Source organism: Necator americanus, chromosome III (genome assembly GCF_031761385.1).
Source record: "Necator americanus strain Aroian chromosome III, whole genome shotgun sequence".
NCBI lineage: Eukaryota > Metazoa > Nematoda > Chromadorea > Rhabditida > Ancylostomatidae > Necator > Necator americanus.
This window is the reverse complement of record NC_087373.1, coordinates 22,542,821-22,569,953: the sequence shown is the minus strand read 5'-3', so window position 1 is coordinate 22,569,953 and position 27,133 is coordinate 22,542,821. Positions and strand designations below refer to the sequence as shown.

The 27,133-nt window shown below is 41.1% G+C and overlaps 1 protein-coding gene across 3 annotated transcripts; it reads left to right on the top strand.

Annotated features, from left to right (window-relative positions):
* Nucleotides 1–7,056: 7,056 nt before the first annotated feature.
* RB195_010528 (uncharacterized protein) lies at nt 7,057–26,954 on the top strand (the record flags this gene model as incomplete). Of its 3 annotated transcripts, none has more annotated exons than XM_064191581.1 (37): nt 7,057–7,146; nt 12,489–12,587; nt 12,655–12,771; nt 16,137–16,262; nt 16,358–16,426; nt 17,694–17,801; nt 17,861–18,066; nt 18,128–18,242; nt 18,338–18,469; nt 18,528–18,637; nt 18,726–18,857; nt 19,161–19,279; nt 19,433–19,569; nt 19,625–19,727; nt 19,788–19,862; nt 20,029–20,261; nt 20,333–20,422; nt 20,827–20,947; nt 21,016–21,074; nt 21,123–21,251; nt 21,328–21,426; nt 21,530–21,685; nt 21,743–21,831; nt 21,925–22,024; nt 22,081–22,191; nt 22,291–22,410; nt 22,462–22,603; nt 22,712–22,831; nt 23,032–23,198; nt 23,467–23,558; nt 24,300–24,351; nt 24,647–24,749; nt 25,011–25,071; nt 25,133–25,168; nt 25,212–25,216; nt 25,290–25,405; nt 26,952–26,954. In XM_064191581.1, 37 exons carry the CDS (start codon nt 7,057–7,059, stop codon nt 26,952–26,954), a joined length of 3,942 nt encoding a protein of 1,313 aa, XP_064049162.1. The 3 variants fall into 3 exon arrangements, with proteins under 3 accessions (XP_064049162.1, XP_064049164.1, XP_064049163.1); XM_064191580.1 differs by lacking the exon at nt 7,057–7,146 and adding an exon at nt 12,073–12,414; XM_064191579.1 differs by lacking the exons at nt 24,300–24,351; nt 24,647–24,749; nt 25,011–25,071; ... (2 more) ...; nt 25,290–25,405; nt 26,952–26,954 and adding an exon at nt 12,052–12,414 and having other exon boundaries at nt 23,467–23,565.
* Nucleotides 26,955–27,133: the final 179 nt, after the last annotated feature.

The window sequence follows — 27,133 nt, the reverse complement described above, 5'->3', positions numbered from 1 at the left end:
GAGACTCCATGAATGAAGTAGTGTTCTCCAGAAGGTTTGAAGACGGTTTTTGCCACATCAAATTGCCAGAGTTAAGCGATCGGGGACTGTTTCTTGATTCCAAAGTGAGTTCAGTGCAAACTACAGAGACTCGTATTACAGAAATGATTCCTGTAATCTCCAGTGTGAGGATTTCGCCCAAACCTGAGTTGGTACCGCGCACACCTGCTCGAATAGAAGCGTTAGCGTATTCGAAAGGGGGGTGTTGTGTTAGTGAAGCGATGACTCCTCACAACAAACGCATTCCACAGACGTTGTTAGACCTTTCCCCACATCTATTGTTCATTGTCGACATTTTTCTTTCACTGACATGGGAAATCGTCGCCCGCCCGTTCTCGTCGTTTTTCAATCATTCTGCAGTTATTCCTCGAATCTTGCATCCACTGGTCCTATGCTACAGCGAGTTCAGCTTGACCTTGCTGAATTATCTGGTTCGACTTTCCTCTTCTAACTCTTTGCGAAGCCAGACCTCCTGCCTTGTCATTGACTTCACACAGCTGAAAGCACAGAAGTTTGTGATCAATCCCCTTTTTTGTTATCTCGTGGTATTTTTTACCGAACATTGAAAAAACAAATCAGAACAGAAATGTCGTTACTGTCTCCTCACTGAAATTTCGGTGCAGAGTCTTCTTTCTATCTAAATCAACTGATTCCCTTTTAATGTGAAAATCGCTTGTTACACCCACTACCTGCTGTGACCTACCAGATTCTTAACCACCGATGACGGTACACTTCTATCATTCGTTGCTTGTGCTTTTTTAAAGAACAGAATCACAGACTCCCAAAATATTTGGAGGGACTATTTTTTAGCCGATCTCCAAATGTTGTTAGCGAAAGAGCTCGCTGAGCATTGTTCAATGGCTCTCGGGGAGATTTTTGAGAACTATTCAGGAGCGCCGTCTGGTTCAGAAACATAACAGTGGAAATATGTTTACGCAATGAAATAAAGTGCATGAGGTTGATAAACCACACATAAACTCCTCTTTTAACAAGTTGTGCTCCGCTGTAGCCATCAGTGTTAAGAGGCCCCAGAGATTTAATGAAACTGCTGATGGGATGAAATGACCTTTAGCCAAAGGTGATCTTCTAAATCTTGCGAATCGGTCGGGTGTAACCATATTAATCTTGGTGAGGGATGATGGGTATTTTCCAATTGTCTTCATCTCCAGGTACAGCGCGGAAATTCTTGAGATCATGGGCGTGATAAGTGGGCAGGACCGATAGTCGATGTATATATGTTCGTTCCATCCTCTAGTGGATTTAAATCCCTCGAAATTATCTCTTCTTCATTGTGCAATACATTTCATGAAGCCACAAATCGTTGGTGCGATGGATGTCGATGGTCGGGTGAAAACGACGTAAGACGGTGTATGGTCGAGACAAAGCGACATGAAGCACGCACGCGATGGCGTACGTGGCTTCCCTTCAGTGGAGCGTAGCAGCTGGGAGCTTGGTGAAACTCTTGCTGACACTACCCATCGCTGCAGTTTGTGACGGTCCTACCTCGGCTCCAACTGCTGCCTCCACCGCGTCCTTTCGGGCGCGCACGATTCATGTCGTTTTGCCCCGGCCATAGTTGCACGCGTTCTTTGACCGCTCCGCCAAGAGGCGTCACTCGGATCGATATTAGCCGCAATTTTCTGTTTCTCTTCTTTTTTTTTGCCTTTCTTTCTGATTCTTTTCGTCTTTTATATTTCTTTTTTTCTTATCTTTGTTATGTTTACTGTATTTGCTTTTATTATGGATATCTACATTGTATCTGTAATATTCTTAAGTTATTGTTTTTGTACACGTATTTATTTTCATGTTAATGTTTTTTGTTTGTTTGTAAGGAAGGGAAGATAGGCGAAGAACCAAAAAAGAACATTAACATAGAAATAATAACAATTCTAAACCTAAAAAGGAGCAAAACATGAACAAAAAAAATGCAACAATTTCAGAACAATGCAGATACAATACAGATCTTTATAACAAAAGCAAATACAGGAAAAATAACAAAAAAAGAACTTAGAAGAAGAGAAATCAAACTTGGCAAATTGCCAAGGAGGCCGCTCGCAGGCCGTATGCGAGCGGTCAGAAGCCGCGTTGCTCCGTCGCCACTGCTCGCGCCGTTTCGAGCGCCTACGCAAATGCACCGTGCTTTGTCATTTTGACCCAATTACACCTTCCGCTGTACTGTTAGTTTTTCCAAAAACTAAGCTAGCTAAGACGAAACTTGCCCTTGGAGGTGGCAACTGAAATAATGAATTTCTGCAACTTAAAACACTTTTTAGTGGTGATGCCACATCTGCAGCACTTCTCTGGGAACTCGACTTGGAACTCATGTACCATGCAAGTTTAATTTGTAACTTATGTGTACGTCTATATACACGTATGATATGTTTATTACAAGTAAACATAATATGTGTGATGTATGTTACTGCTCATTTTTCCTTACCGTCGCTCTTTCGTCCTCAAAGTTGCTCATTCGTCCTCCTAGCTGTTTCTTCGTCCCGCAGTTATTCACTCGAGTTCGTCCTTCCTCACTTAATCAAGAGAAAATTCAAGAGAAAACGCGCGTTGTGTGGTTGCTGGTGTTGCTCCTTGTCAGATAAGTGATTGCACTCCTGCCAAAAAATAAGTCATTTATTCAGGCAGTACTCAACTATAAAGATTAGTTGCTCCTTAATCCTGTCGTAGGTTATGTACTTTGGATAACGGTGTTTTAGAATAAGTATTACCTGTTTCTATACCTTCCAAGTAATCTTTTGTTGACGAACACTGTGAAAAGCATTTCTAAGCTGTCTTTGTCTTTCACTACCTTGATCCACAGACAAACTATTTTTTCTTCGAGAGGCATCCAAACATGTCATTCTTCTATAATGTTAGACGATTCCGATAAGGTATTGATACATCCCCCACCCGGTCGATGACCCCATTCACTTTAGACTGTTTAAGATTGGGAAGACCTCTTCACCTAGGATGGTACGGCTCGGACCCGTCGCACCTGTGACAGGCATCCGAGAGTCTCGTGTACCTATCCTCCTCGTCAACATTCGTCCCATCATATGAAAAAATAATCGAAGATAAACTAAAACAGTTGAATAGATTTTGTAAACAATAAAATTAACTCCGAGTGTTTTAACGTCCACTTTAGTGGCTTTCGACTCACAATCATGCAAAGTCAATATGTAGATGCTTCAGAAACGCGAAGCCATGCTTGAATTTTACCACGACTTGACAACTGCAAGAAACAAAGGTCAATATTGTTAACACTCTTCATTACGGGTGATGTTTCGGGGTCGTCTCTTTCGTCGGAGCATTTGCAGTGCATCCTCTTGAATGCCTCATCCAGGACAAGCAGGAAACTCATTTCAAACCATGCTTGAAAGGAAGTAACTGGCCGTGCTTACCTGAACAAATGTGTCCCTGTGATGTGAGCAGACCAGTGAAAGAATTATCAGACCGCCGTTCCCGATTAGGATTCGACGCATGCGTGACAACGGAGATCAAAGCCCGCAAAGGTCTCTTTCAGATCCGTTGGTAACGGTTAGGCACTCTTCCTTCGTGATCATCTTTAGATTTTTAGCAGTTATCCAGAATGACTCTAAAGTCGTGTGCACCATAATTTGCGACTCAGTTATCCTGAAAGCGTTGCCTACGCTGAATCCCGAGACGGCTCGCTGCTTTCGAAATATTCGTGTCATAAAGATGTGCTTTATGAATGTCTTGTTAGATATTAAACCACCCCAAAAACGATGCAGCTGCCTTCCTTGTGGAATGAAAATACTACGCAGTTTGGCGTTAAAAAGCGCGAAGCGACTGCACATTCTTCTGCAAATTGACTGTTTGTTGAGATTTGCGGACTATAACTTCGCAACTCATAGTTGGCCTCTGGGTCAAACCTTGCCAATCTAGTCCATGTCACCTTGTTTACACTGTCTTGAGAAAAAAGTATGAAAAGTCTTTTCTTGACTTATCCATTGCAACACGCGCGAACTTCCAAGTTGCTCTATTATTTCGCAACCAGCGAAGACGTGCAAGCCTCCTACTCTTCTCTCTGAACACCTGTAATTATCAAAGTAGGACGATTGCACTGGAAGAACTACCGATACAGTCAGGTCAAGACGACATGAAGACTTGTGCAATTGCGAATGTGGCTTTTTATCGGGGACCCTTGCTAGCACCACTCATGGCTGCAGTTCGCAATGGTCCCACGTCGATCCTAACCGCTACATTCACCGCGCTTCGAGCGCGGCTGCACACTGCTTCATGTAGTTTTACCCCGACTAAAGAATATCGTGGGTTTTAGACATTATAATTGCTGCCTTGCTCAAGTAAGTGAAACTAGTTCCCCTTACACCAGTATCTGTAATGGCGCATGAAGGTGAACTTTGTCTGAGTTACTCAGACAACATCGGGAAGTTTAACACGTTTAGAGTTCTGCATTAGGAAAGTTTTTATGATCCCTAGAGTGCTTAGTACCTGATACTCCGTACCCACATTTTTTTATATTCCATGGAATGTGACTACTCTACTCTACTACTCTTGGCGCTGTTTTCTTGATATTCCGCTAAACAAGTAGGGAGCAGTGCGTCGACCGCTTTTAGTTCCGATGGGCGTGACAAATTCGAACACAGAAATCCTCTTTTTTCCTTTTTCGTAGCTTATCACAAACTAGCGTCATACAAACGCACTTTTCCTCTTTAATACTTTTGTCCTGCTGTAGAGACTCGAAATCATAGCGACGCTAGCGGCAACTCACTGTGTTTTACACGGCTTAGATGGACGCGTTTAAAGGCATCACTCCGCTAATCGGAGGAGGAGTATTCGTATACGGGATAGTAGATTATGGAGAGGGGGGTTATTCCGCCATTTCTTCCTAATTGCCGTAAAAAACGGCTCTGAAGATACTGCTTCGGGCGCTCTAGCGCACTACTTTCTACAAGGAGTTCGACTGGAGCGCGCCAGCCTTGTGCACGCGCCGCATCTTCCGTTTTTTACGGCAATTAGCAAGAAATGGACGGAATCATCCGCCTCTCCATAATCTACGATCGCGTATACGAATACTCCACCTGAAATCCGTACCACCTCAGATTCGTGGGGTGATGATTTTAAAGCAGTTTAACCATCCTGAACCTACAAGTGAACATTATGCATGTGGACATAGAGAATGTCCCAGGTACGGCACTCTTCTGCTTTTCGAGCTTATTCGTTTTATGTGCTTCATGCACTTCACTTTGTGGCACCGTTAAAAGCTGCGTATCACGAAACTGACGTAGTTGTGAAACCTGTGGGAAAATATTGACTTCGGGGTGCGGGTTACGAGCGTGGCCTCATTCAAATCCCTCTAATCGTTCTGGAAAACGGCGGGGTACGGCGTTTGCTCCTATCCTGTCCCTTGTACCCAACTATTAGGCTTCGAAAAAGAGTGACTCTGTTAACCCTAGGTGTCGTCTGATGCGATTGAAACGAGGAGCACTTCAAGTCTTCGTGGAACCAGTAATGACAATAACTGCTGATCAATATAACTTCGCAGGTTGTGATTACCACGCATCCGAACTACAGATTTTTGACAATCCATGATAGCTAACTCTTAAATGCACTCCGAGGTTTCAAAACTACCGTACCTGGGGATCTTCACGCATCAAGGGATTTAATAGCATAGTCCCACCAGCCGTCTCATGTCAGAATGTTTATTTCGGACGGATCTATACTGACCTGCATGACTGCGTACACGGCGGAATCCTCGTTTAACTCTGTAACATCACTAGAAACTTTCACTGACCGCGTTGATGTGAGGATCTGGGGTGTCCACCGCTTCTATGACACTGCTAACATCGTGGACAAAAACTTTACCACCGTAACCAATCTTCCTGCAGCCGGTGGCGCAGACTAGAATTATTCGATCTAACCCCTTTCAGGCTCTGAGGAAGGCGATATTGCCGAAACGTTAGCCACGAATAAAGGATTATAACAACCTCGTGTCCGGCTCTGTTAAAGAAACAATTATAGAATTATTCAGTTTTGCTTGATGAATTGCTCCAAACATAAATTACTAGAACCACTTCTGGAAGAAATTTTGGCAGCAGCCTGACTTCAGTCGGCGCCGAGTTTTTCCAACCGGATATGTTCGATGCCGTTTCAATTGGGGCAAGGTAAGTTGGGCTGTACGTGTCTGAGGAGCTTGCGTTGCAGTGCACGTGATCGGAAACATTCGAATCCGACGCTGATCCGACCCTTTTCACGTATTCTTAGCATTCTTAGCATCAGACTTTGGACATGCAAGTTTCAGAAAGGTTGCACCAGTATGTGTTGTAGAAAAACTCGATGTTAACCGGTTTGAAGTGAAAAAAAGATTGGAGCAAACAAATGACGAGCGGCCTTAAATTTCTTAGGGGATATGAATTACACCAAACGAAGGCATCCATGCTTTGGCGTGGCGTTTTAATTTTTGATTCAGTTTTTTTTTTATTTCGTTTCGGTGTCTGAGAATTAGTGGTGAGTTCGTGCTGGCCCTACGTTTAATACCTGAAATACTAGCTTATTTGAGCACGAGAGGACTTAAGAGTTAAGGATTAGTCCTTCTGTCCAGCCGACGCACTTGTTACTCTGATCTGATGTTATTTTGATCGGAACCACCAATAAGCATGTTCGCTCCAAACAAGAACGGTTACATAGCCCCATGTTGATTTTTGAGCGGGAGATGCAAATGTTCTTCGCGCTGCTAAGGATTGCCTTGGTTTTACCAATGGGAGCAGTTCCGAGAAGGATCAGGACGCTGCCGCTTCCTCTACTTATACGTGGACGATATTGTTGCTTTGCCTATTGTTTCCTCCAACTGTTGTTGATTGATATTGATATTATGATTGATATTCGGAGTATCTAGTGTGTCGTTCTACTATCCTCGATTGATCGACGCTCGCCGATATTTCGGGCGACGTGACTGTAGTGATGTTTCATTCGTGTGTCAACCATCTGTCATCAGTACAATTATCACCATAATCCAACAGCTTTGCAGAGTTTTCTCTTCTCGTCATGTTTGCGAGGAAAAAAACGAAGGATCGTGAAAAACGGACGACAAAATTGCGTGCTGATTCAACTTCGCAAAACTCTTTACATAAACTGGTTAGTACACACTGCCCGTCAATTGAAGTTCCCTCTCGATAGTCGTGTGTTATGCATTACCTTTCTCATTTGTTTTTTTTTTTTTTTTAAATCATTGCTATTGTTTGTCTACCTTGTAAAGACGGAAATAATACAATCATCTTCTGTCAAAAAGACATTTCTTTTGAGAACCTGGAACAGGAGTGGTGTTTTTCTCAGAGCAAGAGTAATGACTTCGCGTTTCCACGGCATTATTTCTTGTGAAATCGAAATGACTACATCATTGTTCAGCCTGGCTTGTCTAGTTCAGAGGCTAAACGAACCACTCGATTTCATCATCTTTTTCTTTCGTTTTCCATAGTAAGGAATGTTGCAGCGCGTAACGAAAACGTCTTTCTTTTCTGTCATTTATTTAGTTACGCTGCGCTGAACACGAGCGATTTTTTCTGTTCTTTTTCGTTGGACGTTATAGGCGTCTCAGCCTTAGGGTGTTAAATTGGAAAAGGTTCTTATTAGCATCAGAAATGCGCAACTCGGTAGGTGACAGGAATAGAAAGCGTTGAAGGTGGGCGTTCGACACAACCATTGCCTTTTTTCATTTTGTCGCCCTAATATTGCACCTAATTTGTGTATTTTATCGAACACTCGGTCTAGCGCAATCTCTTGCGCCGTGTTTTGTGCTAGTTCCGTATTTACTCCTGATTGCACTTTCCATCTTAATTTTGTCCACAGCATGTAGTCCATATTTTGAATTCTCATGTTTGGCGCGCGCGACCTTGCCACGGGAATGTTGTTTCAATGTCAGATGGTCGGGTCTTTTTCACGTAATACTATCGATTGTTGGCTGCTGTCAGCATTCAGTATTGGTAAACCACAAATGACTATGCTATGATGAACCTAGGGTTTCTTTCCACTTTACCTAACTAACTGGTTTTCATGTATATGAGTCCTCGTAAGCATTCTACTCATGTACTTAATTGTTTTGTGTAGAACTGTGTTACCCGAAGCCCAGATTTGTACAAATATTTCACACTGCTTGAGAAACGACCAGATGCCAATAAATCTAAGCAACGTTCCAGCGTAGATTGAACACTAAAATCTACCTCTGAAACGTCACGGTTTTCGTTGCTTCCGTGCCTCTTTTGCTTTCTAGCTGGTTTTCTTTTTTGTTTGCCACTCATCTCCCAAAATTGCCCAACCGAGACAATTGACCAACGCTGCTGGCGATTATTCTTGATAAGGAGCTTCGCAGCTCTACCGTTATGCACCAATACTCTTCTACAGTACCGTAAACAAAGAGGCATTAGTATCTCTTTAAAAAAATCATTGACAGCATGATGATGAACTGTTGATTTTTGTTTTTCAAATTCACTTGTTGAGGATTTCAAGCAAGTATCTTCACTGTTCTGGAGAACACAAACAATATAAACGATTCTCGTAGTTACTGCGATTCTTACCAAGAACTATAGCCTGATTTGCTTCTAAAAATGGCGAATTAGCGATGAAAGATGAACGAGTGACTGAGAGATTGGTTTTCCATAAAATCTGGCTAGTTCCAGAGAAGCGTTGCGGACTCTGTTTTAATAAGGAAGAGCAGTAGACTTAGACACATTTTGTCTTTTTTTACGGTAACACTAAATGTTGCGTACAACTGGTTTGTTCTAATTCAACGCAGTATTCGCTAGACAATGTCATAGTTTCAATGCATGCAGAGAAGAACAAAATAGGAAATAAGAGTGAAGAGGTGTTCCAGTTGAAATCTTTCCACGCCTTTGGTTTATGGATTGAAGTGGTCGAAAATTTGTTGTAAAATTTTTGCAAATAGTTGAGTTGGTGCATAACTTTTTTTGGCCATATGTGACAGACTAATTGACAATTTTTTCTGTTTGGGATGCTGAATGAGTTGAAATTGGACCTGGCAGGGAGGAGAAGACACACGCAGACCCCCCCCCCCTATACGAATTCAATGTGTAGGCTTGAAGATGGCGGTGTCTTATCACCACCTACGCCAGAAACATGAACAGGACTATGCAAAGAACTAGATATCCTTCAAAGGTGCCGCGTTATCAGTCGTGCTGGTTTTCAATGTTAAACAGTATGAAGATCCTCTAATCGATTGCTTTGTGGACAGCGATTTTTCATGGTACATATCGTTTCGATCACGTGTTGACGTCATTGTTTGCTTTGCATGGGCTATCTCGATTACGTTCTCCTTTCTTTTTCAATTCGTCCAAAACACTAGTTTTTATCGAACATTTTCAAAATTTTGTGATTAGATTTCTCCGATGCCTTTCATTAATTCTTGGTTTCACACATCTCTATCACTTATTTCGCTTATTCTGCTTCTATGAGTTGGTGAGAACTGCTGCAAAACATAAATAAGTTTCACTTTATTCTCTTAACATTCTCGGAATATATCGAACGATAGGCATCTCTCTTCTACAATTGTTTGCAAAATATCAGGAATAAAGGCTGGTTTGGAATGTTATTGTGCTGGGAGGCAAAAGATTTTTCCGTTAGGAAGTTTGCTAAAGGGTTAAAAAAAATGGAATCCATCATAATACATCCATTTGTTCACACAGTCTGAACATTTTTGGTAAATAGATGTTGTGTTCAAATGTTAGTAGTATGGAATTATGTAATGTTGAGTTGCTAAACTTTTAGGCGCGAATCTGGATTTTCCTCCTCTGCGAAAGTTCCGATCCAGTGAGAGATCGAACCCTCGGGGCCCTGTTGTCACCTTTGTGGAACATGTGCTCTATTCTCGCGTTTCTTGTTTTCCTTGATAACGTGAAACTGGCGACCTCCATTCTTTCCCCTTCTCATTCCCCTTCACCTCCTCTCCTCCCCATCCCTCTACGATGCCCTTTTGGAAAAACCTCAAAATCACCTATTCAGGATCAAATGAACCTCGGTTCACTGAAATGTGAAATCTATTCACTCAATTTTTTTTTCTTGAGCACCCGTTAAGAAAGTGAACGCTAGCTTGGCACGAGTTAAGCTGGCTCGATGGCCAATGTATGTATATAATGCATAATGTAATATATGTACATATCGTTCCGATCAAATGCTGCGTTTGCTTTTAATGTGGCTTTCCCGATTCAGCTTTTGTGTCTGTTTGAGTTCGTCGTAACCTTTACTTTCATTGAACGTTGTCAAAGTGCTGTTGTTGAATTTCTCCTCTGATTGGACTCCTGTGATGCGTAAATGAGAATGTAAATCAGTGTATGGTCAGAGCTAGACGTGTTCACTCGGGGTGCTCGACGCGTCCGCCGTTGGAAGCGGGCGCTAGTGCTCTGTGAGGACTACTAGATTGAACATCGGACAGCCACGGCCTGCCGCGTTCGCGCTGCGTATCCTAATTGAACCCGTTCACACCCTCTGTGTTGGTATACAGAGAAGCTCGAAGCGGAACCGACTTAGTAATTCACTTTCAGAAATATGAGCCGAGTTGAGTGGTCACCCAACCACTCACCACATTAGCACCTCGAACTTTTATCTTTTTAATATTCGTATATTGCATACAGAACAAATCTTTGTTAGCACCTCACATCTTAGACTGACTGAACCTTCACTGCATTTGTTTTCGCGTATTCTTTGTGTAGTAAACAAAAGTTTTTCTTTTTCGTGAGAACGAATGTTTTGTTAGTCAAGGTGTTGACTATACTTTCTTCGATGACGTTTCGAGATCTTTCATTTAACTTTTTAATTCCGCGTCCAAAAGTTCGATCTCTTAAAGGGGAGAAATGATTTTAGTAACGACCTGACTTTATCAACCATACTTATTAATGAATGAACATTAAATGTTTAAAGCTTTCTGTAAAAAATTAAGTAAATCCTAGAAAATGTGACTCAAAGTCTGGCGACTGCATTTGTTGCTAGAACATCCTATTTGCAACAGTTCTTTTTCTTTACGACTGATCAAAATTATGTGTACAAAAATCACAGTGTTGATCGAAATCCATCCGCCAACTTAGCGGCTCAACTTTCCTATAACCTCTACATCTCCACCTATAGATCTGAGCCCGTCTTCTCGAAGTTCTTAACCGAGGTAGTGATGGCGTGGCAAGTTGGAACAGAGGCACGACGTCTTAAATTGAGAGTACGTCGAGATTCCCGTTGAACAGCAGCCGCACTATCACCATTTTTGTAAAATGATTTCTGATGCGTATCAGAATCGATCCGCTGGTCCATGGTTAATAAATGGGGAGCAGTTGCATACTGAAAAATGTCACTTCCACCTGTGTAACAACTTCTCAGGGCCCACTACTACCTTGAAAATATCCCGTTTTTCTGGGTCGGGTGAATATGCCTAGGAATTAAATTATTTTATGCCGAATCCAGTTTTCTTTACCGTTGTGCACAATTGAACTCTAGTTTCCAAAAACCTATCTAGTTTGTGTCTTCTTTATCCTGAATTAACTGGGTATCACCTAAGATCATCTCGAACTCTAGGTGGGGGCAATTTATTTCTAACGAAAGGAACGAAACAAACACGAACTCTTTGAATCTCACGTATCCTTGATTTCTCAGATGGTGAATTAATACCCTCGCTCAGTAGAGGATTAGAGGAATGCCCTGTCTTCTTTCGATTTTTTCTTGCGCAGATTATCATTATCTTCCCTCTTGCTCTTCTATAATTGTCACTCACTACAGTCCTGTCTACTTTTTTTTCTCAATTTTTTCTCTTATAGTATTCGTTTCAAACCTTTTCCGCATCCACAAAGCTTGTTAATGTTAATCTTTTTTTACATAGATGTCTTTATTTTTCTTCCTTTGGTATACGTCGAGCGTAGTGGTTATACCTATACGATTCCTCCTCTTTTGTATTGTGAAATTCTAGAATAGCAGTGAACACTCCAGTGGTTTACAGTGGTTTACATTTCTCCTTGTCCCAAGCCAATACGAATAACGTAACGTCTTCAGTGGAGGATAACAGTTCCAGGAATGTCATCGGTCGAAGAAGTGTCAGACGACTTGACGGCACTGGTCACAGAGTCATGTTCTGCGGATCCTCTAGAGGACAAAATTGATCAAGTAAAGTCGCAGGAAGGTTCTTCATCGAAAGAACTGTGTGCCATGCCTGACCCTGAGGCATCTTCAAGTGCGCAGAGAAAGCCGCCGCAATTGAAGCCTGATGATATTGCTCACCGTAATCTCGAGAGGTCTCTGGGTGAAGACTTCAGCAATCGTCGGAGTCCTAAGGATTCTCCCACCCGGTGGACTGACGTTTTTTCATCAAAAAGAATTAGGAGAAGAATACACAAGCATTTTGGGGACTCGCGTGTGGTGGGCATATGCAAAGTGTTTGTGCGAACTGCCACAAGAAGTGTTATTTAAAAAACTGAATAATTTGTTTCTAGGAAGATGATCGAGACATCACTGATGAAATGGTTTCAGCTACACAGGAGTTGCGATCGCTGTCATCAACAGAGCTCACTGGGCGAGTTGAGCAGGTGTTGGTTAGTTTTTCACCGTAATTTTTAGGTTTTTTTTTCTCCGAAGTTTCGCTCATTAAAAATATTTCAGAAAGATAGGAACATTGATCAAAAGAAGATCGACACAATGCTGGATAAGATGGACGATGAAAGAAAGCGGTTAATTCTAACTCAACACCTTAAAACTGATGTTAGCTGCACGAAGAAGGTGTGCGTTTCTAGTTGTACTTAGTTTTCTTCCTATCGAAACGCTTCATACGCTTCATACAAATCCAGAAATCAGATACATTTATTACAAGAGATCGAGAGTACATATGCTGACTAGTTTACGCTTCGATGTCCAGCACCGGCAAAATTTCAAAGTTTTCAAAGTTCAAAATTTTTTCATTCAACATCTTCAGCAGCGCTGCAACAGGCAGTAGTGGGGAGCAAGGCAAAAAGAAGAAAAATTAGAACATCGAATGAAGTGATGCTCCAGTGTCTCCTTTCGTAGTATGTCGATTTGGGCAAGAAGTGACCTTTTAGAGGGTTTTGACCAAACCTGTGGTCGATGGAGAATGCCTATAGAAACTTTAGATTTTCGTGGGTTTGGTTCTCAGTCGCAAAACGACAAGAACTTGCTCTCGGAAATTTTTGAGGGTGATAATTTATGATAGGTCAGAACAATGGGAACGGTACTCTTTGGCTGTCAGCAGTTTTATTGATTAAAGGATAAAGGATAAAGTCACTGGCGTATTAATCCACTTGGGATGCGCCAACGCGTTTAACTGGTATTCGTAGTCGTTGAGGTTTTGGAACGCGTGTTGGCCTATACAATGACTTGCGGGGGCCAGCCGATGATCAAGTCAGGGTTTTTATCCTCCCAGACAAGTCTGGTACCAATTTATCGACCCCGGAGGGATGAAAGGCTTGGTTTGCACTAGGGCGGTTTCGAACCCTCGACCGTGTAGCTAAAACGGACCTCTGACCGGCTGCGCCACACCCGCCCCTGTTTTATTGATTATGACCTATAAACATTAACCACCATTTTTACACATGATTACCGCAAGTACAATAATGACGTCGTACAATAATGATGTTAGGACACGCCGCTTGAGGGCATAATCGCGCGAAGCGATTATGCCCGGTCAAGCGGCGTGTCCTGACAGCGGGCAACATAGCCGTACACAATTTCACATTTTTCGAATATGGACAGTCTTACGACCTCAAGTCAGGTGTGCACAGTCGTTCATATTAGGGACATATTGGGAAGTGTGCGAAGATGTTCTACAATAGAAAACAAAAAAAAAACTATCAAATTAATGATTTGATTGCTAAAACGTCTCGTGTGATTTTATCCACCAGTGCTTTGTATGTGCGCATTGCTTTTTCACACTTGTACATAGGCTGAAAAAAAACTCTCCAGCTCATTCAAGTCCAATAGTTTCAAAATGGTGGCCGACTGCCAAAAGGCAGTGGGAAGCTGATGCGGCAAAGCACTAATGCAGATCCAACAGTGTTAGATCCGTTAAGGTCAAAAGATGTTATTAGTTAATGGCAGCGTATCACAATTTTTAGTAGTGCGGGATCCACAGCGAAAGCGTAGTGTCCGGATAGTAGGTTGCGGAACTCACTGTGGTTCCGCTCATCTTTCTCTGTCTTTCATTGGCATGGAAGACGCTGTTTTTTTACGACGATTTCAGTTGCAACGCGCCACTCTTGAGCACGCGCTGCGTCCAGGTGCGAGCGGTCGGAGATCAATTACGTCTTCTCACCAGCCTATTTAAGAGGAACCAACGAATGGCCCGATGATGGAGGAGGACGTGCACATAGAGGTGCGTGGGGAGCGGACCGCGCACACAGAGGCTCGTAGTAAATAGAGCGGTTCACGCGGCGTTTTTGTTTACGACGGTTAAAAGAAGATGAAAGGTACTAATCTGGGTTTCGAAATTACTACCCAAATTCTAAAGTTTCGCTGTGGATTCCACCACGTCCAAATCGTGATACGCTGCCTTGATCACCGGATAGTAGCGTTGCAAACCGTAAATATTTAGTTGAAGAATAATTTATTGCATTTTTCAAACTTAAAATATAGGTGGAAACAAATATTTCATTTGACTTTGCAACAACAGAATGTTACCTAACCCTTAGTAGAGAATTTCTGGCTCTACGAGTTAGTCGTGTTCTGATTTTTTTACATTCATTGGTTCAGCTTTTTTCAAATCTTTATAAATGCCGTTGCAGTTCCCCCGACAATCCAAAAACGGTCTTTTTTCAAGAGGAGCGTTCTCTGCACAATCTCTTTTGCATTAAAGGCTAAATTGACTATGTTGGAATCTTTTCCCGAATAGGTTGTAATAAGAGTGTGAATAGTTCAGGAATAACAACTGAATCACAGTAGGAATCCATTCTATTTAGTAATTTAAAAAAATGCATGTGAAACAGAACGTGTCGTCCCGTCTCCCAAACTGTGCAACTCATAACGCTGGAAAATCTGTCGCTCTACATCCGCTATACAACCAATATAATTAAAGCGGCAGAAGCTCCCATCAGCACAAGCGTTGCCTTTGTTCTATTATCCGTAATAAGTTGCATCGTTGGGGAGAGGAGGTCATACAAAATCATTTCTTACGCATCTTTTTCAGATTTAAGGGGAATTGGGCGTGATCAGGCCTGAAGTCAAGTCAACTACTCCACAGCCACTCGTAGAGCGATCCCAGCAATTCCAAACGGTGCAACCCATACGGGTGCTGAACTTGTTTAGAATTGAGATTGGTGCTGTGTAAGCAGAAGGAAAAATGTTTTAAAGGTTTAAAAAACTGTCGTAGGTGGAAGAAAAATTCATTTCTTTCCAATTCTTTTTTTTTTTGAAAGCCTACACCATCTAATTATATATATATATATATATATATATATATATATATATATATATATATATATATATATATATATATATATATAGCAGATAGGTAAATGAAGAGAAAATTATGAATTTGTGCAAAGTTTTTGTAATGCAGTTCCTTTACTCCGATCTCGTGAGAAATATGGGCAACTGCCATTATCTGCGGAGTGCTACGAGAAGTGCAGATATTTTCTTCCGTGATATTAGTATGGCAGGTGTTCGCGCTTCGTATTTTCAACCTGCTCCCTCATTTCTACTTAATATCGCCATGAAACTTCACTCGACGAGACCACTTCAATATAAGCCTAAAATATCCTAGTTTTCCGTTGCTCCAACAAAGAATGTAACTACTGTGATTTCATGATGATGTCCGAGAAATGGGTCTATCGGAGGAGCTGAAGGCCTGGTTTGAAAACAAAATTTGGCTCATTTACGTTGTATACTATATATGCCTCTTTCATTTCCTTCCACTTTTTCATGGAAGTTATGGAAGTAATGCGACTGGCGAAGGGGTGTGCTTATCAATCTGATTGAAATGTATGAAATGGCATGTCGATTTCCATGTTTCGAGTGTTAGTGTTATAAAATAGAAAGAGAAAGAACAAGAGGACTGTAATTCGTCCTTCTTAAATAGCATTTTTTCCTTCATTCTGATTTCACTCATCATGTGTTTTTAAGTCGCAATGTTGCAGGCACCAGCAATGATGATTGACCAGCTTCTTGAAGTGTTAGATAGTGACAACGTGTTGGATAGAAAAAAGGACATCGTCACGTTAAAAGTTATTCTCGCAGGGGAAGGTGTTCGCTATTTGTCTGAGGTTTGTGGTCGCTTGCATTTCTGTGAGTTCTGTACAACTCATTTCTGGGTAATTTTCGTTTAAGAAAAATTGCGATATCCCCTAATCCTGTTTAGTTTGCAAGAAACGGCAACAAACGCAGTGATGAGAATGGCTTGCAACTGATCTGTCGACTATTTGGAGTGGTAAGCTTTCTCAATCTTGTATTGCTCACACTGCTTTTGGTCTTGCGGTGGCGGGTAATTCAGTACATAAGGATTCTACAATAAATTCTGCAGTAGTATGACTTGCAACACTTTCTGTGATTGATACTCTTTCACTCGTCCTTGCTTTCGCTTCATTTTGAATTTCCATCTCGAGAACTCGACAAATGCGGAATTGCAAATCAATGGATAATTAAAACAAGATGTGTAATTGTTGTATTTCATGACTTTTTCGATTAGATGTGATTTCAAAGAAAAAAAAAAGCATCACTAGAGTTCAATGTTCTCGGCTTTTTCTCTTTGGACTTCCGAATAATTTAAGATTCTTGACAATTGAGTATTATCTGAAAAGTTGGAATTTCCAAATATTCGAGTGATTCATTGGTCTCAAAGGTTCGGTTACATGTTCCTTTAAACGGTTTTTTGATTTTCGTTTGTCCATTGTACGGTCTCCGAGGGTGTGAATGCTTGAAAGTAAAACTGCAAAAGGAACTTGTACATCAGGGCGTTGGTGTGAAACACACCACAGCAGATCAGAACCCAGAATGGCTTTTTCTTTTTTCATGATATCGTAAGAACATTTAAAGGCTTCCTTAGAAGATGAGATCCCCCATTCAACTCATATGCAAAAGAACAAATAACTTCCAGAAAAGGTAGTTAGTATTGTCCGATTTCACTAAGCAGCTTTAGGTTAGCATAGTGCAGAAAAACAATTTTACCTTAATTATACCGCTTTCTAGTCTCCAAGAACTTCAAGGATGCTGTCGGAAAATGTAATTAAAGCACAACACATAGTAATTGTTGCAATAAAAAATAAAAAAATTAAAAGAATAATAAACAATAAATAATAAATGAATAAAATTAAAAGGGGTTTAAAAAAATTCTGGAGCCTGTGGGAATCATAAGATAGATAGATATGATTGATAGGACTATCCCCAAATTTTTTTGGGGATAGTCCTGTTCACGATTGATAGGACTACCTACAAAACTTTGCTTTTTACACAATTGATGCGACTTGAAAGCTCCTTATTTTCCTAGCTTGATACTTCGGAAATCATTGAAATTAGGTCAATCGAATGTTTGTGAGCAGAAATTCAGTCGTAGATTTGCAATGGTCACTGAAGAAAATCTATCTTACCCAACCATTTTCTTTGTGCGGGATTATTATTTCTTTGTAAAACGTCATTAGTCTCTCCATACTGGTGTGTTTCGTCCCCAGCGTTTGTTTACAATATTCATTCTGTTGCAGATTTTACAACAATTGGGCGCCTGTCAAGAAGACACAAATGAATCTCGCGAGCTCCTATCGCTACTGATGGAAGTTGTTCGGTGCATCCGCACGATAATTAACACATATGCGAGTTTTTTTTTGCGCCTTTGCTGTGCGGAAATCTAAATTATTTCGTATTGCTTCAGCCTGGATTGGAACTCGTGCTACAACGTGAATCACGGGTCGTTGGGCGCCTCATCGAAGGTGTCTGCGCCATAAACAAAAGAAGAGCTAAAGAGGGAGAGGAAACGGAAGTAGCTCGTGTTCTGAGAGCAGAAATTGTGAAGATCTTGGCGTCTTTGGGTATGGTGAACCAAGAATCTACAAAGAATATTAAAATGGAGATGTCAGGGTATGTGACAAATTGTACTTACCGAAATATCGGAGCTACCACTATCCGTAATTTTTTATAGTGCTCAGAAAATGATGAAGGAGCTTACCTTGTTAGCCGCAAGAAATAAACAGCCAAGGTTCAAACCAATTTTGGACTGTCTGCGATTCTGTAGAGATTCCGATGTAGATCATGTGGTTAGTGTTCTTGGTACATACTGGTAATTGACATAGGAAAAGACAATTTATGGCATCGGAATTGTAAATTTTTTCTTCATGACAAGACTTTCCAGTATCGGATTCTCATCATCGTGAATCTGCTCATTCACAGCAGTGATCATGACTTAAGCGAGGAACAATCGTGGCAAGTTCGAATGGCTCTCCGTTCTGAGTTGATGAGAGACGGCTTTGGAAAATACATTCCTGTTAGTAGGCCAGAACGAAAGTTTCTCAAATTACGCTTGAGCTTCCAACCCGTTGTAGAATATTGTTCTGCTGTCGAAGACGGATGAGCGTATTCGCGAGGTGTACAGCGCCTTCACTTCAATCCAAGATGATGATTTCAACGAACTAGTTTCTCGCTTCGAAACTTTGTATGTAGTTCTTTTATTTTTTTTTCCTTGTCTTGGGTCGTATTTTACTATGATTTTGATGGACATTACTCTCCGCTGCCGTTTTCAGGCGAGGTGAGTATGAAACACTGGGTGGATGTTTTGAACTTTTGGTTTCAACAAGTGCGAATACAGCAGTTGAGCCGGTTTTGTTAAGCATTTTGCAGCATTTTATGCTCATACCTGAAGATGTTTCAATCAGGTTCGTTATCAACTTCAATGAAATTCATGGAGAAAAAAAGCCAACCCTTATGATTTTCTATTTACTTGCTTTTTTGTATTCTAACTTCATCAAATAATAACAGTCTGCAGTATTTTCCTATCCTGAACATGGTATTATTTCATGATGGATACAAGAACTTATTACTAGACATTTAATAAGTTCTTGAAAAAAAGTTTGTAACCATTGGATACCTGTGGTATTGGGCCGATAGGGAAGAAAAGCGTTTTCGTTAACCCATTCCACATTTGCGCGCCATTATGAAGCACTTCGTTATTCATTCAGGCTTTCGTATTTTCGTCTTATTGAAAATTGTGTGAGCGAAATTGTCCTTCACAAAAATGGAGTAGATCCTGACTTCGACTCACAATTTCGCTTCGAGACACCTGTCAATGAGATTATAGGTAAGCATATAAAATATTCGTCTGCTATATGCCAAATTTTCTTGCTTTAATTACTTTTAAAATTCCCCTAAATTTTGATAGTTTCCGAAGTCGATACGATCTTGACTATGTACGCTGGTTTGCCCATTTTATAGATGCTAAATTTTTCTATAGATCAGCTACAAGATGCGGAGTTTTCGCGGAAGCTTGAACAAGCTGTACAAGCCAAGCAGGAGGCAGTAGCCAAACAGATGCAGTATTGGCAAAAACTTGACGAATTCCGCAAAGAAGCAACCCTTCTCAGGAAACACGTAACGGATTGGTATCGCTTGTTGGTCTCTGTCGCTCTAGGACCACTATTTCCAGATTGCAAATCCTAACGAACCGATTCCACCCGCAACAACCTGCACTATCCAACAGCCAGTTGACCAGGCCATTCCATCGACCAGCCGACTTCTTGCAGTCGAGGGTATAGAATTACTTTGTTGCAAGGAAGCAGTTTCTTGAAATTATGCCCTTATTGTTGTAGCGGGATCAAACTCGAGTAGCTTGCCACCTATCACTGGTGGCCCTTCTGCACCACCTCCCCCTCCTCCACCTGGACGTGAGCAACTTTTGTGTAGCTTTAGTATGGTTTTTATCCGAAGATCGTCACTATATTTTGATAGTATTATTCGGAACACATTCGACTAACAGCTACTTTTTTACTTTGTCATAATAGGAAATAAATACCCTTTTATATTTTCAAGTGTAGAATATTCGTACTATAGCAAGGATGGCTCCTCCTCCTCCTCAACCTCCTCCTCCGGGACCGCCGCCACCACCACCACCACCGCCAAACATTCTTCGTAGCGGTACCGGACCACCAGGTCCACCACCACCTCCACTTGTCAGCGGGTCACTGCAAGGACCTGCACAACCTGCAATTCCTGATTTTCTTTCTGCCAAGAAAAAACGTGTTGTCGATGTGCCTATGCGGAAGTTCCCGTGGACCGGTAGTGCTGTGAGTTCTTTTGTTTCTAGTTCATCGTTCGTTAGCTGATCCTGCTTTTCAGCTACTTTTTTCTATTAAAGATCAATCCTCGAAGTTTGGATCGTGACTGTTTTTGGGCCACTACATCAGAAGATTGCTTGGCTAACGATTCACTTCTTGAGCAATTAAAAGTAAGTCCATTCTTGGAAAATGTCAGATTTTTCAAGTTTCGCGAAACTAGAGCTGTTACTGCTAACGAGCTGCTGAAGACAAAAATAAGATAAGCGCTTTGTCCAATTTTTTCGCTTCTTGGTTTTCTGAGCATACTCAATATTATTCAGTTTTCCTTTTCACCTCGTATTCCCACATCTTTTCTTTCCATGTAAGTTCTTCTCAAGTTATCGATGGAATTTGTCACGACAACGTAGTTTTCTATAGTAGAATCATCTTTTTCTTCAACTGTTCGTTTGTAGCAAGAAAAGCGAGATATGCGCTTCCAAGAACTGGTGGTTTTGTTCCCAGTAATCCTACCGAATTGTAGACTACACCTTTGTAGAGGAAAATCATGTCTTATAGGATCATCTCTCTTTTATAGGAGAAGTTCGCAACCTCGAAAGCTGGTGCAAAATCCAACGACGTCCCGAAAAATGCCAAACCGGCCAAAAAAGTGAAGCAAGCTCAAATAGTTAAGGACGAGAAAATCCTTCAAGCACTTGGTCTCTCTTTTTGAATTTTCCTGTTCTTTAGAATTTCAAATTTGTTGGAAGATATCCACATTTTGCAGCTATTCTTCAAGGCTCGGTCAAGCTTTCCCACAAACAGTGGCGAAAAGGACTGCTAAAAGTGAGGATTTGTTGATTCGTCATTACCTTCCTTCTGCTTATGTTCTAGATTGATGACTCGTTGCTGTCTGCTAATACTCTCCAACAGCTTCGGTCTGCACTTCCACCATTAGATGTGATCAAAAAGCTGTCCGAGGTTCAACCATCTTCGTTGGATGAAATGCCGGAAGGAGAACAAGTATGAGCTAATTTCTATTGCTTGAGAACGTGCCTGTTCTTTTCAGCACTTACGCATATTTCATATTCTTGTTCAGTTCCTTGCCTCGTTAGCATCAATTAGAGCTTTGCCGCTGCGACTCGATCTTATCATATTCAAACTTCGTTTCCAAGAAATTTTGAACGATCTGAAACCAGTAAGTCTCTCGCTCTTCTGAAACAGAAGTTGCAAAAAAGTGGGCGATTGGATGCTTAGAATATTATATGTTAGGTCGTAGTGTTTTTACGAGAGTACTACAGGGAATTTCATCGGTGATGGAAGCATGCGATGAAATTCGACGGTCACGGGGTTTCAAAACTTTTCTCGAACTGGTTCTTCTTTTCGGGAACTTCATGGGTCAGTCGTCAAAAACTTACAAAGATACGTTTGCTTTCGAGATGAATGTACTTACTAAGGTGAGATACTTTGATGTACAAGAAACTGCTGCTTTTTCTTAAAAAAGATTACTTAAGCTGATGGATACAAAGGATGTAGATAACAAATTTACCCTTCTCCACTACATGGTTGACTCGATGAGAAAATATGACGCCAAAAATTCTAGGTTTGTAATTAAATCAAATAAGCTTGTTTATTTTAGTTTGGCTACTTTTACTCAATACATTTTGTGAATTGCTCCACCCTGATTTAATATCAGATTCACCCAAGAAGACTTTTACCACTGTGTAGCTGCCGCACGAGTCAACGGTGAGGAAGTGGAGAAATGTGTAGCAGCTCTTCGTCAGGACGTTAACAAGGTGCGTTTTTGTTGCTTCCAGTATTTAGATGGTTAAACAAATGTTTTGTTTTTAAGTTGCAAAATAGTTTGAAAACATACCAGAAACAGTGCGATGACGACGCTTTCGTTGAAGTTATGTCGCCTTTCTTAGTGAAGGCTCAGACAGAACTGGAAATTATTGAAACGGTGAATAGTTCTTTGACAGTTTTCATAAACTATTACACTATTTCCGTGTACATTATATGTCTCAAGAGGATCTTCACCTTATCTTTTAATTGTCTTCAGATGCATAATAAAATGAAATCTGATTGGACGAAATTCGCTAAGTACTATGCGTTTGATCTCAAGAAATATCCCATGGAGCAATTCTTCATGGATATGAAGACGTTCAAGGAACAGTACGAGGTAATCGCTACAATCGTATTGAATAGAGATGATCGAAGCTTACTATTTTAGGGAGTTTACCGCGAGTTGGAAATGGAGCGCCTCAGGACCGAAAAGGAAAATGAGGACTCGAAAGCGAAGAAAAGAAGAGCCGCATCACCCGCTAAAAATCAACCGGCTCGAGTTGGCCTTGCTGCCAGTCGTCTTCAGACAGGTATCGCTTTCATTTCATTCCCTTCAGTTTTTTTCTGAAGATTATTCCTACAACATTTCACTTTTCCCCAAACATTGTCCTTCTCATAATTCATGTCTTCCTTTGTAGCCATCGATTCCCCGGGTGTGTTAGACGAACTCGATAAAATGATGGCAGTGGGCGGATTGGCGAAACTCCTACAGGGACCGAGGACACCCCGCAGCATGCCTGCAGGACGGACTAAAACGGGTATAGGATAAATATTTTGTTCTGTCCTTTATGTTACTTGGTTTGAATTTAAGTTGAATCGCATAGAGATCACAGAGTCTAGTTTTAATTTTGTGCATGCGCGCTTCTCTTTGTTCAAATCTTGCATGTTTGGTCGGCAAGTACTTAGCTTATTTAATTGTCTGCTTCTTGAGCTTCTTGAGGTTGTCCTCAAAATTTAGGAAGGGCTGCCTTGCAGCGTCAACGATCGAGAGGAGCAGATTTCCTTCTCCGTGAAGCTCTTGAAGAGGACTCCGGAAAGAGCAGCAGTGGTCGCGCACCGTTTTCTATTTTGCCTCCCGCTCCTGAAAAGGTGCGAATTCGTAGGAAAGGTGCACCTACAATTGAGGTTTGGTTTTCCTTTTTTCAGTTTCCATTCTGTTCATTTTCTCACATCTGCTTTCATTATATATTCCCTGGGTCTTAGCATTCAAATATGTGACCAAATGAATGTGTTTTCGTTATATTATTGCACTAAGAAAATAGGACAGGCTGGGACAAAATAACAATTCTTGCTTGTTTCTTCTTTGTTTTTCGTGGGAGATCATCTTTTTGCATTAGCACGTCTTGAAATATGGCTGCAATAGAACTACATAGTTTAAGTACTAGCTTTTCAGGTAGCGCTGCGCCCATCTGAAACCTCACCCAGCCACAAAGAAAACAATGGAATGTCGCCAACAACCGAGGAACTGCTGGCGCGGCTTCAACAGTACTAAACTAACGTTTGCCATCGATCTTTGTTTTCTTCACCCACATGCTTGTAACTTGAAACGAACTAGTTGTTTGCGTTTATTTAATCATTTATGATTTGTTTAACTGCTTAGAGTTAGTTCCATGTTGTGGTTGGTTTTAGCGTAGACTTCATTTATATCAGTGTTGTCGTTGTTGTGTGCTGGTCACTTGCCATTGTCAGTCGTAACTATTCCTACTGGAAGCGGGACCCTGTGTTCGTTCCATAGATACAATCTAGTCTTTTTTTCGTATTCGGGTCTTAAGTGCGCATGTAGTGTGCCTCTGCAAAATGCTTAATGTCACATATCCCGTTGATCGTGTAATGTCGAATAATTGGTTTAATGTTGAGTAAACTTGTGTTATTGTCAGATAAAGGTAAATATCTAATCAATAAATGTTTCTAATAACAATCTCTGAACCAAATGAATGACACGCCACGTGCATCGTTAGGTAAATGTAAATATCTGACAAGGATTCAACCCGTAAAATAACAAACCAGTATGTCAATACTTCCATAAAACTACCCTTTTAGGTAGGTAATGATAATAATAATACGAGAAAAATAAGACATGTTATAAAAATTATCGTATTAATTTTGCAAATATCCCGAATTTAGATTGTTGTCAGTCAGGAATGTTTGCACGATTTGAAGAAACGAAGAGAACTGTAGGGGAGAGCTCGTTAGGAATCTGCGCCAAATCGCTGCGACCGATTCCAGGCATACAACAAAAGTTGTTGCTAGACGAGAGCAGGCGGATCCTGGACACGGGGTTTCTTAAGTCGGGACCGTGATCGTCTATAGTCATTCTCTATAGTTTCTATAGTTTAGATCGTCGATCGATCGTCCTTAGTTTTAATCGAAATCGAGAAGTGGATTTTCGAGAGAAAATTACCTTTTGAACCTTTTCTCTGGAAAAGCAGCTTGTTCGGCTTCAGTGTAGAGGCTCGAGAGTTCCAGGATTGGAACTTAACTGTTGAACGCGACTCTAAACCTTCTGTTCTGTTTTTGTTTTGTTAAGACGACATACAGTTTAAAATCTCTATCCGTATCAGAAACACATCCAGGTCGCATGTTCTAAGATCCCTTCATCCACACGGAAGGTATGGGTTAGCAACAATAAGCCGGAAAAGAGAAGTTCTGATCAAGAATATATTCTGAAATTGAAAGGTTCGTGATATTTTCTTGCATTACAAACTCAAGTGCTAATATTTTGTGGTGTCCTATTCATGATGCGAGAAAAGTTCTCGATGCAAAATACATACTCTCCGACACGTCTTCAACATTTTTATCGACACCACTATCGTGTGCATAAGACGAATACAATTTCCTAAAAAAAACATTGAATTTTTATAGTGCAGCTGGATCTTAACTATACTTACCTTTTTGTCAGCGAAGTTGTTGTGATTACGACTGTTTTTTTTTTTCAAGACTTGTTGGAGAGAGGAAATCATTCCACTGCTCAGAACAAACATACACAGCACAACTTAAGGTATTTTCGGCACGATTTATTTTTTAGAATTCTCTCACTCGGAAAGCTTAAATATTTGCAGGATCGCCTCTTTTATATACAAAAATAGCCCTAGAGGGTCTGATTAAAGAAAGTCCTTCTTCTTCTACTCTCCCATCGAGCGAAAGTGATTTAAATATACTTCAACTTTCAAAAAACTTGCCTGTTTGGGAATTTTTTTCGAGAAAGTCACTTTTTAGAAAGGCAGTTGTTGCAAGCCGAGTCAGTCCTACAAAGACAGTTCGAGAAAAACAGGAGATATATGCATAGTACTTACTACACATCTCATGCTCTTATCAACGTCTTTTTGTGGCAGGTAATGGTCATAACATCTTGCTTATGCTATCACTTCTGTGTGGTTCTGGAGCCTGAGTACAGCCCAAATAAGTGGGTCCTTACTGAGACGCATGTAGGCGCAGGTATGACTTAGACAACTTGGAGTTCCGTAGAAAGGAGAGGTGTATAGGCGTGGCAACTAGAGGGATGCCTTGCGGTGCGGCGTATGCATCGCGTTCACCCGATTGAACAAACTCGCTTACTCTATTTTCTTCTCAGTGAAACGCAAAGCACTTTATTAGTCGCGAAGTGCTCCATTCTACGTAGCAATGCCCGGTTTGTGGGACGTTTTGCCACAGCCTGTGCTCTACAGTGAACGTAGAGAAATACATGGCAATGAACAACCCACCTATGCAATGCTGATGTCAAACTTACAAGAACATGTATGGAAGAAATAAAAATCACGAAGTAATCGTATCTTTGCTAAAGTTCTTAAGCATTGCTTGAACACCTGCATATTTCTGACAGGCCCTACACAACAATAAAAAGGCACAAGCATTGGATAAGAGGAAGATCACGAGTAGTTTACGCTCTTGAGAAAAGCTGGGGAACCAGTCCTTCATAGCACTGAAATACTCACTTCAAAGTGGTTGAAATAACACGTGATGTCGATGAGATCTCCGCTGTTTGTGGTACGAGTTCTCCGCACGGGACGTGACGCGTTCCTGTTTCTCGGCGAGCTCGCAGTGGGTCTGTCCATGAAAGGTCTTGTTTTCATGGCTGTTCCACACTCCCACTACTCCCTTTCCGTCATCGTTTTATGGTGCGACAGAGACGATTACCCACGGCCTATCAACTGCAAAAAGAGACAATCTAAAGCTGTCCGAAGGTCTAAAAAACAGCGTTGGAAGATTTAAGCGGTCTGATGCAATCTCAAACAGAGAGTCACCTTTTCTACGTTTCCTCTTGAAGTGTGTCAATTTAGTTGTTCCTTAATCACAAATCCAAACCTCCAAAATTTGCTTCCACACCATGCCCTCCTTATACATCTCTTCGACATACGGAAAAGGTGACAATGTTGAACAGTTTCGAACAGTGGTGTAGGTTCCGTCAGAACTCCTGAGATCTCGTAATTGTAGCCGTGAACAAAGGATCATGGAAATCAAAAAATGATGAACTAGTTCCCTAAAGTCCACTCGTTCAGTTCTCACGTGTTCGTTTAAACTCAGCTCAGACGCTGATGATTAAGAAATGTTGTTGTCCGATATTTATCGGAAAATTTTGCATTTATCGTGAAAAATCGAAAAAATGCATATCTTTTTCATGGATTTGCTCAAGCTATGGCCAAGATTGGTATTGATATTTATTAACAGCCAACGGCGTTATCCCCTTCGTCAGGGCCTGGAAAAAATCAAAGTCATTAGTGATTTATCCTCTCAAGCGTCTCATCACCCTACAGAAAGCATCCAAACGGTAGGCAAACTCGAACAGCAACACATTGGCTAGTGCTTACCTCATTAGCTAGACTTGGTAGCAACCAACAGACCATCACGTACCACAGCTACGAGTCACAAGAGTTTTTTCAGTAATTCAACAAGCAAATCAATAGAAAAGCTGCGTATTCAACATGCCAAGATTCAAGGACAATCGAACATGGTCAAAATGCCTATCGTTTTGAGAAATAGAATATTTACGTCGTCCAAGAAACACAACACGTCGTACATCAATAAATGAGGTAGATTCACATTGTATTAGAGTTTTTCACCGG